At 50.1% G+C, this 17,194-nt stretch overlaps 1 protein-coding gene and 1 pseudogene across 50 annotated transcripts in view; both read left to right on the top strand.

Annotated features, from left to right (window-relative positions):
* Positions 1 to 17,194, top strand: part of NFASC (neurofascin) — a 206,451-nt gene that overhangs the window by 119,799 nt on the left and 69,458 nt on the right. For 25 of the 50 annotated variants that reach the window (XM_008985521.5, XM_008985529.5, XM_008985528.5 and 22 more), the window contains 4 exons: positions 7,144 to 7,324; positions 13,461 to 13,478; positions 14,639 to 14,744; positions 16,855 to 17,051. In XM_008985521.5, the coding sequence (XP_008983769.2) occupies positions 7,144 to 7,324; positions 13,461 to 13,478; positions 14,639 to 14,744; positions 16,855 to 17,051 (502 nt within the window). Of the gene's footprint in view, positions 1 to 680; positions 751 to 7,143; positions 7,325 to 13,460; positions 13,479 to 14,638; positions 14,745 to 16,854; positions 17,052 to 17,194 lie in introns of all 50 variants that reach the window. The other 25 variants (XM_008985522.5, XM_008985534.5, XM_078356976.1 and 22 more) reach the window with 3 other exon arrangements.
* Positions 9,395 to 10,276, top strand: LOC144580399 (large ribosomal subunit protein uL13 pseudogene; annotated as a pseudogene).

Consider the following 17,194-nt stretch of genomic DNA (forward strand, 5'->3'; position numbering starts at 1 on the left):
CTGACCTGTCTTTGCAAGGTTAGCACCTTCTTACCATTCAGATCTCGCTCAGATGTCAGCTTCTCACAGAGGCCTTCCTTGACCATTCACTTCACTTTGCCACATCTCATCAATCACTACTGTGGTTTCTTTCTTTAAAAAAAAAAAAGACTTTTAGAGCAGTTTTAGGTTCACGACAACATTGAGCAGAAGGTACAGAGTTCCCGAGCCCCCATCTCCATACATGCACAGCCCCCTCCATTATCAACATTTTCACCATCCTGACATGTGTGTTACAGTCGATGAACCTACACTGACACACCATTATCACCCACAGTCCACAGTTTATGTTAGGTTCACTCTTGGAGTTCTGTGGGTTTGGACAAATATGTAATGGCAGGTATCCACCATTAGGGCATCATACAGAGAAGTTTCACTGCCCTAAACACCCTCCTCTGGGCTCTGTCTATTCCTCCCCCAACCCGCACCCCTGGCAATCACAGATTTTTTTATGATCTCTATAGTGTAGCCTTCCCAGAACACCTATATGGCTGTAACGGCACAGTGTGCAGCCTTTTCAGATGGGCTTCCTTCACTTAGTAGTGTGCGTTTCCTCCATGTCTTTCCATGCCTTGGTAGCTAACTTCTTTTGGGCACTGAGTAATATTCCATTGGATGGACTTCCATTTCTCCATCCACAGATGGGAGGATGTCCTGGTTGCTTCTGAGCTTTAGAAATCACCAGCAAAGCTGCTAAACATGCGTGTGCAGGTGGGTTGTGTTTTCTCAGTTGCACTTACTGCCACTTGATTTTTTGTTCGACATTTATTTACTGTCTTCCCCGCTGGGATGTGAGCTCCATGAGAGCAGAGGGGCTTTGTCTCTCGCCCATGCATGTGTTCTCTGTAATAATGCCTGCCGCCCAGCCGGCTATGTGAATGAATGCCTGCCGACTGCAACCCAAAGTCTGAGATGGCTTCCGCTCCAGGAGGCGAAGAGCTGCCAGCTGAGTCGTGTCTCGGCGCTGCCAGTCTTCTTTCCCTGTCACCTCAGACGTGTTGTGACCACCAGGACAGCCTGCCCAGAATGTGGCTGTGGGAATGTGAGGAGCTCCCGATGGCAACAGCTTGTGGAAGCCATGGGCATCTCATCCGTCTGCCAGGGACAGCTTGTGGAATCAAAGGGGCCCCCAATATGGTGAAAGAAACCAGAGCCCAGATGAAAAGGGAAAACAGAGAAGCGCGCTGACTGTGGATGCATCATTGTTACAGCTACTTACTACTCTCATTGGTAATGTTGTGGAGGTGGACAGAATGCTTCCCCATCCCTATGAGCTCAAACCCACTCCGGGGCAGCAGCTGACATTTTTTGAGTGTTTACTCTGTGCCCCATGCTTTGCCAAGTGCTTTACGTGGGAACTGTGTGATAAATCCTCACAGCAGCCTCTAGGATTGGCACTATCATTACCCCCATCTTTCAGATGTTAAATACAAAGCTTCCAACCTTCAGTGCTTGCCCCAGTCCCACCGCCTGGCACTTTTAAGTGGGAAGTGGCCTGAAACCCAGGCGGTCTAACCATGCAGCCAGTGCCCTTGAAGGAGACAAGACCCCACCATGCCCGGAGGTCTTCTACCAGGCGGATCCTTAGCAAACTCACCTGTGTGCCATCTCAGACATGTTGAATCTGAATTTCTCCCAAGCCTTGCAAATTTAAAGGCCCTGTGTTTAGCCAAGTTGCCCACATGTGTGGACCATCCCTGTCTAAGATAACAGGTTCTAAGGGCATTAAAAAACAATCTACGGCCTGATTTGGCCCCTGCCAAAAGTTTGAGGCCCTGGGAATCTGCATGTTTGGAGAATGTCGGGGTGATTCTGAAAAGCATCCAGCCTTCCTCCTAGGTGGGAATGTTGTCAGTAACATGCCTCCCCTGTGCCATTAGGAGTTTTTATGAAACAGTCCTTACCATGGCAGAACATTTCACCTTTAGATAGCTCTAGTCTCTTTTCTTCCTGTGTGGATGTGTGTGTGTTTGTGTCGGCGGGGAGGGAGAGGGCATTGGGGGACCTCAGATATACAAGAGCTGAATTAATCATGTTCTCCAGTGCTTAGTCTACGATCCATCCACACAGGAGTTCTTTCTTTGTTGTCTTTTTGTTCTTTTCTGCACTCTTTCCCTGCCGCCTGCAATGAGCCCTCCTCTCGTGGACTTTATGTCCTTACAGCCTGCCTCTTATTTTATTAATAAATAAAAGGATCCTTCAAGCACATCATATGTAGGGTATGTTTCATTTTCACGAATGGTATTGTGGCACGGCTGCGTTTAAGAGACAGTTCTTCCTGTGCCTCAAGAAAGCAGCTGCCTCTCTGAAGCATCCTGGTTTTTGGTCCTCGCTTTGTCCCTGCGGAACTAAACAGAAAAAGTTGACACTCTCCCAGCATGTGAATCCAATCTCGGTGGCACGTCTTCTTCAGGCTCAACCTACCCCCTCTCCTCTACTTTCCCTCCTAGGATATGGGAGTTTCGTGAACCTCCCCGGGATGATCTCACTAAAACCAACCACCCCTGAATCTGGAGGTTGCACTTCTCTGCGCCTAAGCAGTCACCTCTGGTGTGGTTGGAAGGGTGGGAGAGGAACCTGAGAGGCAGCAAGACTGAGCCTTAAGGCAAGACTGTGCAATGGCTAAGGTCTGGATTGGATTGCGGACTGGATTGCTATAGGCTAGCAAGCCTGTCCCTTTTGCCTTTCTTCCTGGTCATCAAGACAGGGGAACTGTAAGCCTTGCTGATGTGGGGGTACCTTCAGGCAGGGCATCTCTGCCCTCACTCTGTGTTGGGTTCTTTGAGCTCAGTAGTAGAACTCTCACGCCCAGAAAGATGGTGGGTTCACCCCTTCCTTTGACTTGGATGGAAATTTCCTCAGAATGGATGGGAAGGGTTGCAAATCATGTGCCTGTCCTCTATGCTGAGTGAGCCCAGCCTGGGGAGCTCACATTGAATAACCTGCTCACATCGAATAACCTGCCCTCTTCATCCTCTGCCCCAACTTTATGAGCACATACTGGAGACCAATATTATACTTTTAAAAACTAGAGATGAAACATAAACCATTTTAAAGCACACAACTCAAGGCCAGGCGCCGTGGCTCACACCTCTACTCCCAGCAATTTGGGAGGCCGAGGTGGGTGGATCACCTGAGGTCAGGAGTTCGAGACCAGCCTGGGCAACATGGTGAAACTCCATTTCTACTAAAAATACAAAAATTAGCCTTGTGTCGTGGCACATGCCTGTAATCCCAGCTACTCGGGAGGCTGAGGCACAAGAATCACTTGAACCCAGGAGGCGGAGGCTGCAGTGAACCGGGATCATGCCACTACACTCTAGCCTGGGCAACAAAGTGAGACTCTGTTTCAAAAATAAATAAATAAAAAGCGCACAATTCAGTAGCATTTGGTCCATTCACAATGTGTGCAACCACAACTCTATCTAGTTCTAAACATTTGCGTCTCAAAGGGAAACTTCATGCCCATTAACCAGTTACCCTCCTTCTCCCTTCCCCTCTGCCTCTGGTCACCAGAGGCAATCTGCATTTTGTCTCTATGTATATATCTATTCTGTAGATAAGACCTAGACATGGTTTATCTATGGGATCATTCCATGTGATCCTTTGTGCATGGTTCTTTCACCAAACATCTTTTCAGGATTCACCCATGTTGGAGCATGTCAGTATTTAATTCCTTCCTATGGCTGAGTCATATTCTAGGGCATGTACATTCTGGAATTCATCGGTTTATCCCTTAGAGGACTCTGGGCTGTGTCCACCCTCTGGCCACTGTGCGTGATGCTGCTGGGAACACTCGTGTACATGTACTTGTTCGATGCCTGTTTTGAATCCTTTTGCACATATACCTTAAGAGTAGAATTGCAGAGTCATATGGTAATTTTATGTCTAACTTTTTGAGGAACTGCCAAACTATACGTTTCTTCTTTAAATAGCAACCTTACTCTGGTACTTTTCCTGTACATCAAAAGACAGAGAAAAATGGATGGAAAATCCCTGGACTGAGTCAAGACACTGGGTTCTTTTTCTAGCTTTGCCACTAACCAGCTGGGTCAACTCAGACTAGTCACTTCCTTTCCCTGGGCTTTTGTTCCTTCATCTGAAGAGAAAGGAGATTGTATGAAACTGGTGTTATTTAAATTCTCTTTCTCTTGTAAGATTTTTATTTTTTTGGAAAAAAACTGGATTCCAGAGAGGAAGGAGGAAGATAATTGCTGCACAGCTAAATGTGATTATCTTGAGATTCTTTTTCTACTCTGTTATTAAATAGTGAATTTTAAATGTCCAGTACAATTGGGCTTTTTTTTTTCTTGCCAAATGTGTAGCTTGTTTAATGAATAGCTTCTGGCTTCCTAGTTCTACCAAGATTCCCAAAATAAAATACCCTTTCCTTTCCCATCACTTCCTACTGCTTGGCAGCGCCTAAACCAAACATGGTGGTCCTAGAGCCAGGATGGGAGCCATCCCCACTGTTCCTGCTGCGCCTTCCCCTCGCGCGGTTTCCCTCAGCACGAAGGGTTCAGCTGCCTAATCCGTGTCTGCTCCTTGAAGATGTATAAGCCAAGGAGAGATATTAGTGGATTCTTTCTGTAACAGTGTAAGGACCATCTTGGAGAGCTGGGAAGATGAACCAAAGACCTCCTGTGATGCCTTCTAGCCAGAGGGTTCCTCCTTAGGAAATTTTCTGCTCACTTAACCCTCTTCCAGTTTATTGGTTTCCTCTCCAGAAAGCAGCGTCTGTGTAGGGATGGATTTTTTTCTTTCACTAATTAGTAGCCTTCACAGTATGCCACCCAGGTCCACAGCATGTGCTCTCCTGCGCCGCCTGGTGGTTTTCTGGGGAAACGTGAGGTTTTAAAAAACATGATGGTCCACATGGCTTCTTATTTCATCCATTGAATCATTCGTTCATTTTTTCATCCATCCATATATCTATCCATCTCACAGTTTTGAGGATCTGCTATGTTTTAGATACTGTGATCGATTCTAAGAATAGAACAGTAAACAAGACAGGGTACCTTCCCTTATAAGGAAGCTTTCATTTCCATATGGGAGACAGACAAGTGGCTTTTGGAATGAACGCAAAATGAAATGTGCCGTAATGGGGGAAGTAAAGTGTGTGCAGGAGCACAGATGAAGGACACATATGTCATGCCTGGCAAATACTAACAAGAGAGGGCAGACACAGAGTGTTCTAGACAGAGCTTAATGGTGCAAAAGTCAGTAAGGAGGACCAAACATGATGGACCAAGGGAGCTGGTAGATGAGCAGTCTTGGCTGGAACATGGGATGCAAGGGAGGGAGGCGCAGTGAGCCAGCAGAGGGGGTGCATTATGCAGGGCCTCTGAGCCATGTCAAGGATGCTACTTTCACTCCCAAGCAGCAGTGAGCTATTGAGAGTTACACTAGGGGAGTAGCATATTTTTGTTTGCACTTTAGAAGTAACAGCTTTGGTTATGAGTGGAGAGTAAGTCAGAGGGGCATATCACACTGTATCCCATAAATGTGTACAATCATTATGTGTCAATCAAAAATAATAAGCAACAAACCATAGTGGGGGGAAATGGAAGTGGAGAGACCACTTAGGAAGCTGTTGCAGTAACACTGGCATGAAATATTGGTGATCAAAACCAAGGTGGTGGCGGTGGGAAGGGAGGCAAGTGGATGGAGTCCAGAAATATACACAAAGTTGAGGGTTGGTGCTTGGCCCTGCTTCTAGGAAGGAAATTGCAAAAATGTGAATAAGAATCCTTTAGTTTGCCCATATCCTGGCACAGGGGAAGTCCCTTCCCCTATTACAATAATCAGTGACCTAGTTTTTGCTCCAGGTCTCCAGAAGGATGCCCTTGTCCCCCAGGATCTCTCACCCTCCCAGAAAGCAATCACTGGAGTCTGGTTCTCTCTTCTACACCCTCAGTCAGGGTGGATGGGACATGGTACGTGTGCACAATTGAGAGTGGGCTTCAATTTGCTGCCAGATAAAATAGAAGCGGAAGAATGATGTGTCCATCTGATAGGTAGCTATGAATCTGGGAAAACTGGAGGAGATCTGGAGAAGCCGCCTCCTGTCTTCCTCTTTGACTTGGCACCACAGTAGAATAGCAAACGTGACTGATTTGTTAAAAGTGTGTTTCAGAACCTCAGGCAATCTTAAAGCACTGTATTTGAGTCCCAGCTGTAGGCCGTTCTTGCTCTTCTCTTTCTAGAGAAGGAGAAGAAAGGTTTGTCTCTAAGGATCCATTCTAGGTTCCCTGAACAGCCATATCACTGTAAACCCTGGAATGATTTCTTGTGCTTGAGGATGAGCACTGAACCCTCATAAATGTTGTTTACTCTACCAACCAACCGAAGCCCACTTCTTCCTGGTCATTGTCTTACCACTGCCATTATCTATAAAAGGACAATATCAGGGACCACTGTACCGTAGCTGCACAAAATACTTGCAGAATCATTCATTGTTGTAAAAAAAAGTCCTTTGTGCAGCCAAGTCTTCACCTATCAAACCCATGATCCCCAGTCCTGTCAATGTCACCCTGCCCCCTCCACCCTGGGCTCAAAGGACATCAGTGTGATCTCATCTCTGTTCCCCTACCCCAAATATGCTCGGCCCCAGGCCCACTCAGCACATGTGGTTTGGAGAGGCTGTGGGATTGGTGCCTTTCTTACCAGATGGGTGTGTGGCATCTTCCTGTTGCTGAGCCCGCAGGCAGTAGGCCAGTGTTTGTTTTCATCACTGTTCTTTGCAGAGGTGCCCTTCCTTCTCTAACAGTGGTTTTCAGCTGGGGGCTTTGCCCTCCAGGATACAGTTGGCAATGTCTGGAGACATTTCTGATTGGTACTGGTAGAGGCGGGTGGGCTGTACTGGCTTCTAGTGGGTAGAGGTCAGGGATGCTGCTGAACATCTTACAATACCCAGGACAGTTCCCCACGCCAAGGATTGTTTAGTCCCACGTATCAATAGTGTCGAGGTTAAGAAACCCTGCTTTATCTAGAACCTTAGTCTGTGAATGAGGGGGCCCTTGAGTCCTCCAAGGCCCCGTAGGATTGCTAGAGCAAACTACCAGTTCATGAAAAACTCATTTGCTCTTGTGTTTCTTTCCACAGCTGAGCTCTGTCCAGAAGGTCCAGTTAAAGCGGCTCAAGGTGACAAGACCCCGAGGGCTGGGGAACAGGGAGTGGGGCCGGGTGCCAAGGATGGCCAGGCAGCCGGCACCGCCCTGGGTCCACGCAGCCTTCCTCCTCTGCCTCCTCAGTCTTGGCGGAGCCATCGAAATTCCTATGGATCGTGAGTCCTGCCCCATCCTCTTCTCTTTTTCTACTGATTTTGGGCAGAGGGGTGGGAGGGAAGGGAAGGTCAGGGAAGTTCAGAGCATTCAAAGAAGGTTGAGGAGAGGGGAAGCAGTGGATTCTGAGATTCAGAGCTGGGTTTCTCTCCAAAGAATTGGCGCAGGCTCAGGTTTGGAATATGAGATTGTGTGTTGCAGAGTCAGTTTCTCAGGGCTGTGGCTGAGCTCACGCTTGGGGCCCCTGGAGCCAGCTGAGTGGGAACAGAGGTGGCAGACTTTGGGATTCTGAGTGCTGCTTGGGGTTCTTCCCTCTGCTCACCTCTCCAGTTCTTCTGTGGTCTTGACTTGCCCATAAAAGCTGTTTCCAGGATCAAGGGTGGAGGATCCGTTCTTACTTGTATTTCTAATGTCAGATATATTCAAATCCACACCCTTAGGTCCTCTTGGCTGGAGTAATCAGGAGGACACAGGCCTGGGAAGGGCTGGGAGCAGAATTATCTTTGCAAAAAACACAGCTAAATGAGACATGAAAATAGAGCCCCATTATCATGCCGCATGGGAGAACAGGCATGAATTCCTTCGCCTTGTTTTCAACTTTCCCACAGTCAAGATACAAAGTAGAATCGCTGTCATTCTGTTTCTCATGGAGGGGGCATTGTTTGATCATCACAATAATAAAGTAAAGGGCTTAAAATGCAAATCTAACAACCAGGTCTCCACCAACCATATCCGGTGCTGTGTTCATCAAAGCCCCCTTTATTAGCCGATAAGCTCCTCCCCCTGCCGATAGGTGTGTGCCACTTTACCACAACTCTGACACTTCTTAGCATCCCCAGGCTAAGATATGACCCCTATTCCTTGTGTCAAGGACCAGAGGGGACCCACATGACACCAACATTGGCTTGGGCTGTCTCTAGTTAATAGATGTCCAGGGAGGGGGCAGGAGAGTAATACAAATGCCAAGAAGTCCGCCCTGAGCTCTCCAAAGCCAAACCCCTGGTCCTGAAGTTAGCATAGTTTGGGAGAAGAGGTGTAGGTATCTCAGCCCTCCTGGTACCCTATTTTCACCAATAATAGCTGCCCCAGAGAAAGGGACACTTCAGATGATAGAACACCAGTAATAACTATAAGTCAGACCCAGAGTTTAGATGGGCAGAGCCCCTGTTGCCCTCCCAGTGTCCCCAGGTGTGTGGACTTGCATGTAAGTGTGCGTGTGTATGCATGCCCACACACACGTGCGTGGGCACAGGGAGGGAGGAGAGGAGAGTCGTGAAAGGGCCTGTTCCCATGGAAACTGTCTGCGCGGCTGGCTCGAGGGGAGTTTCTCATTAATAGTCCCAGGCAGACAGTCTAATAAGGAGCCTGGTAAGGCCAAGTCCCTGGAGGGAGGGGGTGCAGAGGAAACTGGGTTATCAGGGAAGTGGTGAAGGCTCATTTCTCTTCTGCCACTTCTCCTCACTCACCTGCTGCTTTGATCCCTGGGGCCGTGGGTGAGGGGTCCCTGTAAGGTGAGCCTATAAATAGATGGCTTTGGTGTCTATCTCAAAAATCTGGAATTCTAAAGCTCTACAGGAAATGGAGACACAGCACACTCCAAGCAGTTAGGCTCTGCAAAGTCCTGCCCGTAGGGTAGAGCTGAGAGTGCCCTGACCTCCCCGCCATCTCCTCATTCCAGCCTCCCTGGGATGACCCCCACCCCACGTTGTGTTCGCGGAAACTCAAGCCTTTACTAGCTTAGAGTTGCACAGCAAATGGATGGTGAAATACAAAAAGAACCCAAGTCTCTTGACCCCCAAATCTGGGGCCTGATACATGCCACCCCTACCTGCCTCCTTTCAGTCCTTCTCCTCAGAACCCACTGGAATCGCAGGTGTCACGTGCCAGGGAGAGAGCTAAGTGCTGCACGCACCTCACTGCACATGGTTCTGGCAGCTCACCCTCAACGTAGGTGTTATCCTTCGCCTGTGGGTTAGAAGACTGGGAAGGAAGAGCCGCGATAGGACCGTAGCGCTGCTCTGATGAAGAGGGAAGTCCTTTTGCAGTGCCATTCCAGTTGCCCAGCTGTGTCAGGGTGGGAGACCCAGGCTGCCTGGAACGAGTCTCACCCATATGGCACCTCCCAGGTTGCTGCAGGTATGATGGCCCTGACAACGTGTCCAAAAAGAGTCTGCAGAAACTGAAAGCCCTTTCCCAGGTGGTTGCCGAAGATGACAGGATGAGGGGGCAGGTACTGGCACTCTGTGGCCAAGGCCATCTCCTGGGCCTCCTGACAGCCATTGTGGCTAAGCAGGTACTGCTGGGCAGGAAGGCGATGGTCATGCACTGTGAGGGCATCGACATTTCTGGCAATTTCTATAGAAACAAGTTAAAGTGTCTGGCCTTCCTCCACAAGTGGATGAACACTGCCCCTTCCTGAGGACCCCACCATTCCCGAGCCTTTAGCCACCTTGTTTGGCAGACCCTATGGGGCATGATGCCCCACAAGACCAAGTAAGGCCAGGCCGCCCTGGACCGCCTCATGGTGTTTGATGGAATCCCGCTGCCCCAACAGAAAAAGCAGATGGTGGTCCCTGCTGCCCTTACGGCTGAGCATCTGATACCCGTGAGAAAGTTCACCTGCCTGGGGCCCCTGTCTCATGAGATTGGCTGGAGGTACCGGGCAGTGACAGCCACCCTAGAGGAAAAGAGGAGGGAGAAGGCCAAAAGGCACCACCAGAAGAAACAGCAGCTTACAAGGCCATGGAAATGGACCGAAAAGAACATGGAGAAGAAAATCACAAGTCCACAGAGGTCCTCAAGACCCATGGGTTTCTAGTCTGAGCCCAATAAAGACTGTTTATTCCTCAAAACCAAACAAACAGAACAAAAACGCTGAATGCAAGACTGCAGGCAGGCCCTTCAGAGAGGCCTCGGCTGCCCTGGGAAGAGGTCGTCCTCAGCAGGACTCCCCATCTCGCTGGCCCAACACAGCAGACCTCCCATGTGCGCTGAGCTGAGCCCACCCTCCATCTAGCCCTGCGCTGAGATAAAATCGAGCATTCTTAATGTTCTTGCCCTGCCAGATGTTCCTTCTACTCACTTGCCTGTTCAGGGGACTTTATCTGTGTCTCCAGAGCAGGGGCACTGCTTCTATTCTGGAGAGGCTGGGTGCCGCAGGCCTCCTGGAGCAGAGCCCCGGGCCACTGCACAATTCCTCATTGAAGGCCCAGCCTCCGGCTCCCACTGCTGTGCCAGCGGAGTCACACGCACCCCTCCCACCCATCTCTCCCTCCCTCCCTCCCTATCCAGCCTCAAGAACAGTCTGACCTTTGAAAAAAGCCAAGGGTCGCCTCATCAACCGGAGTGAGTTTGCCAAAAAGTGAGTTGGCTGGCCCTCTGTCCCTGGCCCTGCATCAGAGGATGGCATTTTCCTCTTAGGAGTGACAGAAACAATTCTCCACCTTCATCATAAATCATGCTGCAGGCACATGCACACTCTCACACATACATGCACATTCACACAGACACTCACATGCTCACACCTGCTCACTCATGCACACTCACCCACTCACACCCTCACATACCCACATGTGCTCACATTCATGCACACTCACTCCCACTCCCACACACCCTAATCACACGCCCTCACATGCTCCATCTCCTGAGGGATGGGTGCCAGCCAGAGGTCGTACGCATCAGAGCCAGGGGAAGAAAAGAGGCACATGAGCAGAGAAACCTCGCAGAGTGGCTAGGCGTCTGCCTCACTCCCTGCAGAGCTGGGCTGGAAGACCCATGGAATTCACTTTCCACCTCTCCATAGAAGGCAAATGGTGTGACACTGGGTAGGCGCTTGGTCACCCTCATCCCTCCTAGACAGGCGGTCCCCACTGTCTTCTCCCTGTGGCAGCTTGTCTCCTGGGTAGATTCTGTCCCTGTAAGAAATTCCTTAGTAGCACAGTGGTGACTGTAGATGCCATCCCTTTAGTCAAGTATATTCTCCAGAGGCCCCTGGCTTGATGGTATGGGGGCTGGGGACAGCATCCAGCCAGCTCTTGCTGCCCTGAGTCTCTACCACCCATGGTCTCCCCTCTCGCTCACTCTTCTCCAGAATGTCAAGGGGAGCAGAGTCCTGAGGCCCCAGCTGGCTCACTCACCTCTCTGGCCAAGGATGGATTTGTTTAAAAAAAAACACAAAACAGAGCTCTGAACTGAGCATTGGGAGAGCTGGTTCACATTCTAGCTCTGCAGCAAGCTTCCTGTGTGATCTTAGCCAAGAGACTTCTTCCTTGGATCCGGAGATTCCCTGACAATGTCTAGGGCTCTTTCCATTGAGTCAGCCTTTGATTCTGTAAAAGAGAGGCTTGGAGTCCATGCGGGCAAAGGAGGTCCCTTGTCAGCCTTGCTACCCAGGGTGAGACCCCAAAAATATACTGAATGAAGAAGCCAAGGGCCTGGGCTAAGGGTCCAGGGCAGTGGGTCCCAGTGACAGCCCTGCCTCTTCTAAAAATGGCCCCTTCCCCCGCCCAACTCAACCACTGGAGTTACTTTCTAGAGTTACCTTTCTTGGGTCCCTGGCAAGAATATCCTATATGCCTAAAGATGCTGCAGAGGCGAGCTCCGGGTAGCATGTGTTTGGGAGCCATAGATTTTTGCTCCCCTCCTGGTCTTTTCATTCCTTTGTCTCCTTCCCAGGCAGCCCTGGGCACATGGTGAAGCAAATGTCTCTTCAGACCCCCCGGTACCATGCAAAATAATTATTTTGGATCTTTTTGTGAGTTTCAGTCTCAAGACTTTCCTTCATGCACGTATAGCAGGCCCTGGTCCTGCCACACTCTGCCCCTGCCGGGGTCTCTCTTCTCCTTCCTGCCGTCGCTCTTCCTGCACCTCTTGTTCTGAGCATGACTCTGTCTTCTCCAGGCTGCCCTCTCTAAGCCCCAGAATCCTCGCCACACCTCACTCAAGCCAAGTAGGAAAGCTGCAAGGTCACCGTGGCTCTGCCCTGACGCTGGCAGCCTGAGACTCCCCCCAGGGAGCCCTCACTCTGAAAAAGTCAGCCTGCAACGACAGGACAATAGTCTGCATCTGCATGAAATGAGAATGCCACGTTGCTTTCTGATATAATCATCAGGAAAAGGCATTTTAAAGACACAGCAACACACGTTCTCTTTTCTGCAAATTTTAACCAAGACCTTCTCCCCACAAGAAGCACACCATCTAAAACCTTCCTATCCAAAGTGTGGTTCTTACACCACCAGCATGGCATTGCCCGAGCACTAGTCAGAGGTAGAGTCCCAGGCCCCACTCGAGCCCGACTGAATCAGAACCTGCATTTTAACCAGCCCCCAGGTGACGCATATGTGTGTTAAAATTTGAGAAGCCCAGACTTTAAATACATACGCCTACCTGTACAGGAGCTCACCTCTATGAGCACATGCACAGTTTAGGTAGGAGCTGGGGAAGATCTGTGCCACCTGCCTCCCTATCTTCCTTGTGAAAAGCACAGAAAGGAGCCACAGGCTCTGCTTTATCACTGGAGACTCCCATTCAGAAGCGGGATTTCTATCGCGCGATGTACCATGAATAGAAGCAATGCCCATGAATGGGACATTTGTCTCTAGAGTCTTCCATGGGATGGGGAAGGAGGAGAAGCCAGGAGAGAAGTTGTTGTGGGAGAAGTGAGCCTTGGAGCTGTGCCCTGCAGCAGTGGGTCAGATCCACTCCCTTCCTGGCACCTGTCTTGCCCTCAGCCTCTCCCATTCACTGTTGGCTGAGGAGCCCACTTCCCTCAGTGGCATCAGATGGAGGGGAATACCTTCAGGGCCTCTTTCAAGCAGAACTGTCACTTTCGGCCATGTGGACTTCCCTGGTGACACTGTCCTTTAGTCAGAGCCAGGCTTTCTGCCCGACTCTGTGGTTTTGGTGTCCCAGGGGAGGCATCACCTTCTCCATAAAGCACTCACTGGGTCTGTTCCCCAACCCTGCTGGTCTCTTGCACTGAGCTCTGCAGCCAGGAGGAGAGAGCCCTGTGCCCAGTGCCCTCCCCAGGCATACCCCCGCCCGCTCCCTGTGTGCTGGGGTGTGAGGACACCTGGGCAGTTGTGTGCATAATGATGTTCTTCTTTTCTCCCTCCAATGCTAACCCGTCGGAACTAACAGCAAGCATTCAGAATGAGCGTAAGTGCCCTGCGTGCCTCTCTGTGCCTGTGCTTCTGGGAAGTGGGAAGGAGGAATGAGGTGTGAGGTGATACCTGCTCACATGCCTGGGGATTAGGGGCCTGCTGGGACTTCTGTGGGGCCTTTTCCCACCAGAGCTCTGTATGTAGTGAGGTCTCTTACTGAGTGGGAAGGAAGGAATATTGCCTGCAGCATTCTATTGCTGGGAAAGACAGAGGGGCACATGGTAAGAGCTTGACTCTGAGCTTGGTAAGAAGTTCGTTGGATCAAAGCTCAGGGGCACCACAGCTGTTTCCCCATCCTCCAGTGGCTGGCACAGGACCCTAGGAAAACACACTGGCACTTGGGATCTAGAGGGAGAGGATCTGGGAAGTTCCTGGGGACTGAAGCCTCTCTCTGTCCTAGCCTGACCACAGTTTGGCATTTGTTGAGCCTCCAGGGCTCTGAACCACCATGACCTCTAAGTTCTGAAAATCTAGCTGCTTTTTCTTCCTTTATTCATTCAACAAACATTTATCAAGAACTATTGTCCACTGTGTGTTGTGCTAAGCATTGTAATGTAAAGATGAGGAAACTAAAAGCCTGGCCTTCAGTTTCCCCTCAGGATGCTATGGGAGATTTTTTGTTTTTGAGATGGAGTCTTGCTCTGTTGCCCAGGCTGGAGTGCAGTGGCACAATCTCAGCTCATTGCAGCCTCTGCCTCCTGGGTTCAAGTGATTCTCCTGCATCAGCCTCTTGGTAGCTGGGGTTATAGGTACTTACCACCATGCACAGCTAAATTTTTTTGTACTTTTAGTAGAGATGGGGTTTTTACCATGTTGGCCAGGCTGGTCTTGAACTTCTGACCTCAGACAATCCATCCGCCTTGGCCTCCCAAAGTGCTGGGATTACAGGGTGTGAGCCACTGCACCCAGCCTATGGGATCTTTTTAAAGGGGTTCTTCTTATGCTTAATCTTTGACATCTACCTTCTTTCCTGAGGCATGGCACCATTTAAGGAGCTGGGTCTCTAGAATGGGGCCCTGTTCACTGCCCCACTGCACCCACCCACTTGCCTGCTTGCATGTGTGGCTCCTGAAGCGCTTCATCTCAGCTGTTCCCCAGGCTGGAACCCAGCGGGGTCCCTGCAGCGCTGATCATGTTCCCTGTGCACTGTTGCAGTGACGCAGCCACCGACCATCACCAAGCAGTCAGTGAAGGATCACATCGTGGACCCCCGTGATAACATCCTGATTGAGTGTGAAGCAAAGGGGAACCCTGCCCCCAGGTAAGTGGAGGGGAAAAGAGTGCATTGAAGCCACCCGCTTGCTTCTGGGCCTGATGATGATAAGGCAAATGAGGCAGCTGGAAAATTAGACTTGTCCATTCCAAAACATTTCCATTAGGCACCTTCTAGGTGGAAGGCACAATTTAGGACTAGGAAATCTTGCTGACAAGGAAACTGGAGACCAGAAAAGAAATGGCTTAAGTTCACATCAAAAGCCAGGACCCGATATTCCGTTTTCCAACTTTCCGTGGAACATTCTTTCCCCCACCCTGTGTTCCCATCATCTGCCCTGCTTTTAGCTTATACAAAGTTCCACTTCCAAGCTAAGTCTTTCACTCTGAGCTTCTCGGTACCTGTTTATGTGCTCATTCCCACCAAATAAGACATCAGCAGACATGAGTTAAAAGCCTGCTGAGCGTCCAGGCTCTGTGTTAGGTTCTGTTACTCACGTTGTCTTGTTCCACTGCCTAACAGTGCTCTGGGAAAGGACAAATGTCCTTATGAAAAAGAAGAGAAACAGAAGCACAGAGGTTTTAAGTACCTTTTCCAAGTTACCCAGCTTGAAAGGGGCAGAACCCAGATTTAAACCCACACTTCTGATCCCCCAAGGCCAGATTCATTTCTACCTAATGATGAGCATTGGAGACATGGCAGACGTTACATTATCCACCCCCATCCCGGTCCTCAGAGTAGCATCCACAGACTGAGCCTTTCAGGAGCCTCATGTAAGATTCAGACCCAGACGTGACTGGACCCCAACTAGGGTGTGTGTGTCAGCAAGAGAAGTGAGGCCAAGAAGAGGCTGCTACGTGTTCAGTAGCTTTATTCTGGCCCCTTGGGTTCACACAAGACAGTCTCGAACCCAGAGCTTGAGCCTGGGAACCAGCAAGGGAGTCACCCTGAAGGTCAGGCAGGGTACTGGTAACCTCACTTGCTTCTGAGGTTTGGTCTTTGCCCCATGGTTCCTTTGCAGGGGCAATGACCCTGCGGCACTGAGCAGCTCATACTGTTCCACTGTTCCTGCTTTCCCGGCTGCTTTTACTTTTTATTTGTTTATTTTTGAGGTGGAGTTTCACTCTTGTTGCCCAGGCTGGAATGCAATGGTGCCATCTCAGCTCACTGCAACCTCCCAGGTTTAAGCGATTCTCTTGCCTCAGCCTCCTGAGTAGCTGGAATTACAGGCACCCACCACCATGCCCAGCTGATTTTTGTATTTTTAGTAGAGACGGGGTTTCACCATGTTGGCCAGGCTGGTCTTGAAATCCTGACCTCAGGTGATCCGCCTGCCTCAGCCTCCCAAAGTGCTGGGATTACAGATGTGAGCCACCAAGTCTGGCCCCCTCCCTGCTTCTTTTATGAGTTAGATCATGGGCATCTGAGGATATGAGGCTCTGGCTGCAGCTCCAAGGAGGAGCAGAGGGGGCCATTCTAGTGCTCCTCACCAGAGGCTCAGTTCTACTAGGCTGCCGTTTCTTTAAAAGCTGCCACTCTTGGGCCACAGGGCATGGCCACTGCTTTATAATCTATACTCACAGAGCAGGGCACAAATAACCTAAGCCATTTCACTTTGGCTTTAGAATAGATTGTAAAATTAAGGTGGTAGGAGGAGCAGAGATAGCTCCCTGATGTGTTTAGGTTGGGTGGAATATGAATTTAAGTTTGCATTTCTAGTAGGAGGCTGGAAATGTCCTCGGATGGAAGAAGCAGTGGATTCTAGACTCTAAAAATGAAAATCTCTCCTCAATCATGTGTTTAGCATAACCCCCACCTCTGGCCTCCAGTGGCTACTTGAGTATCTATTCCTTAGAGCCATGATTCCCAGCCTTAGCTGGGTAGGAATACTAACACCAGGCCCCTGGCCTGGAGAGTGGGACCTGGGACTCTGCATTATATAGAGCTCTCCTGCTCGGCCAGGTTGGTACATATTGGTATAGGAATGCCATGATGGGGCTGAGATCAACCAGGCTGGAACCTGTTGGTATCAGGGTGCCAGGATGGGGCTGAGAGAGGAAATTTTGGCACTGAGCCAGGGACTAGGGATCTGCAATCTGCCTGGACCCCAGAGCCCACCCCATTCATCTTGGTTGCCCCTGCTCCCCACTGTCCACAGCTTCCACTGGACACGAAACAGCAGATTCTTCAACATCGCCAAGGACCCCAGGGTGTCCATGAGGAGGAGATCTGGGACCCTGGTGATTGACTTCCGCAGTGGTGGCCGGCCGGAGGAATATGAGGGGGAATACCAGTGCTTCGCCCGCAACAAATTTGGCACGGCCCTGTCCAATAGGATCCGCCTGCAGGTGTCTAGTGAGTAGCATGGGACAGGGCTGAAATGCCCTGCTCCTGGGTAAATGAGGAGTGGGGGGTGTGGAAGGCCATTTCAGAAGGGCTGCCCTTGCCCTTGGCCTGCAGATTCCTTGGTGTTCTCTGTGCATCTCCCCCAACTCAAG

The sequence above is a fragment of the Callithrix jacchus genome, chromosome 19, assembly GCF_049354715.1.
Source record: "Callithrix jacchus isolate 240 chromosome 19, calJac240_pri, whole genome shotgun sequence".
Taxonomy (NCBI): domain Eukaryota; kingdom Metazoa; phylum Chordata; class Mammalia; order Primates; family Cebidae; genus Callithrix; species Callithrix jacchus.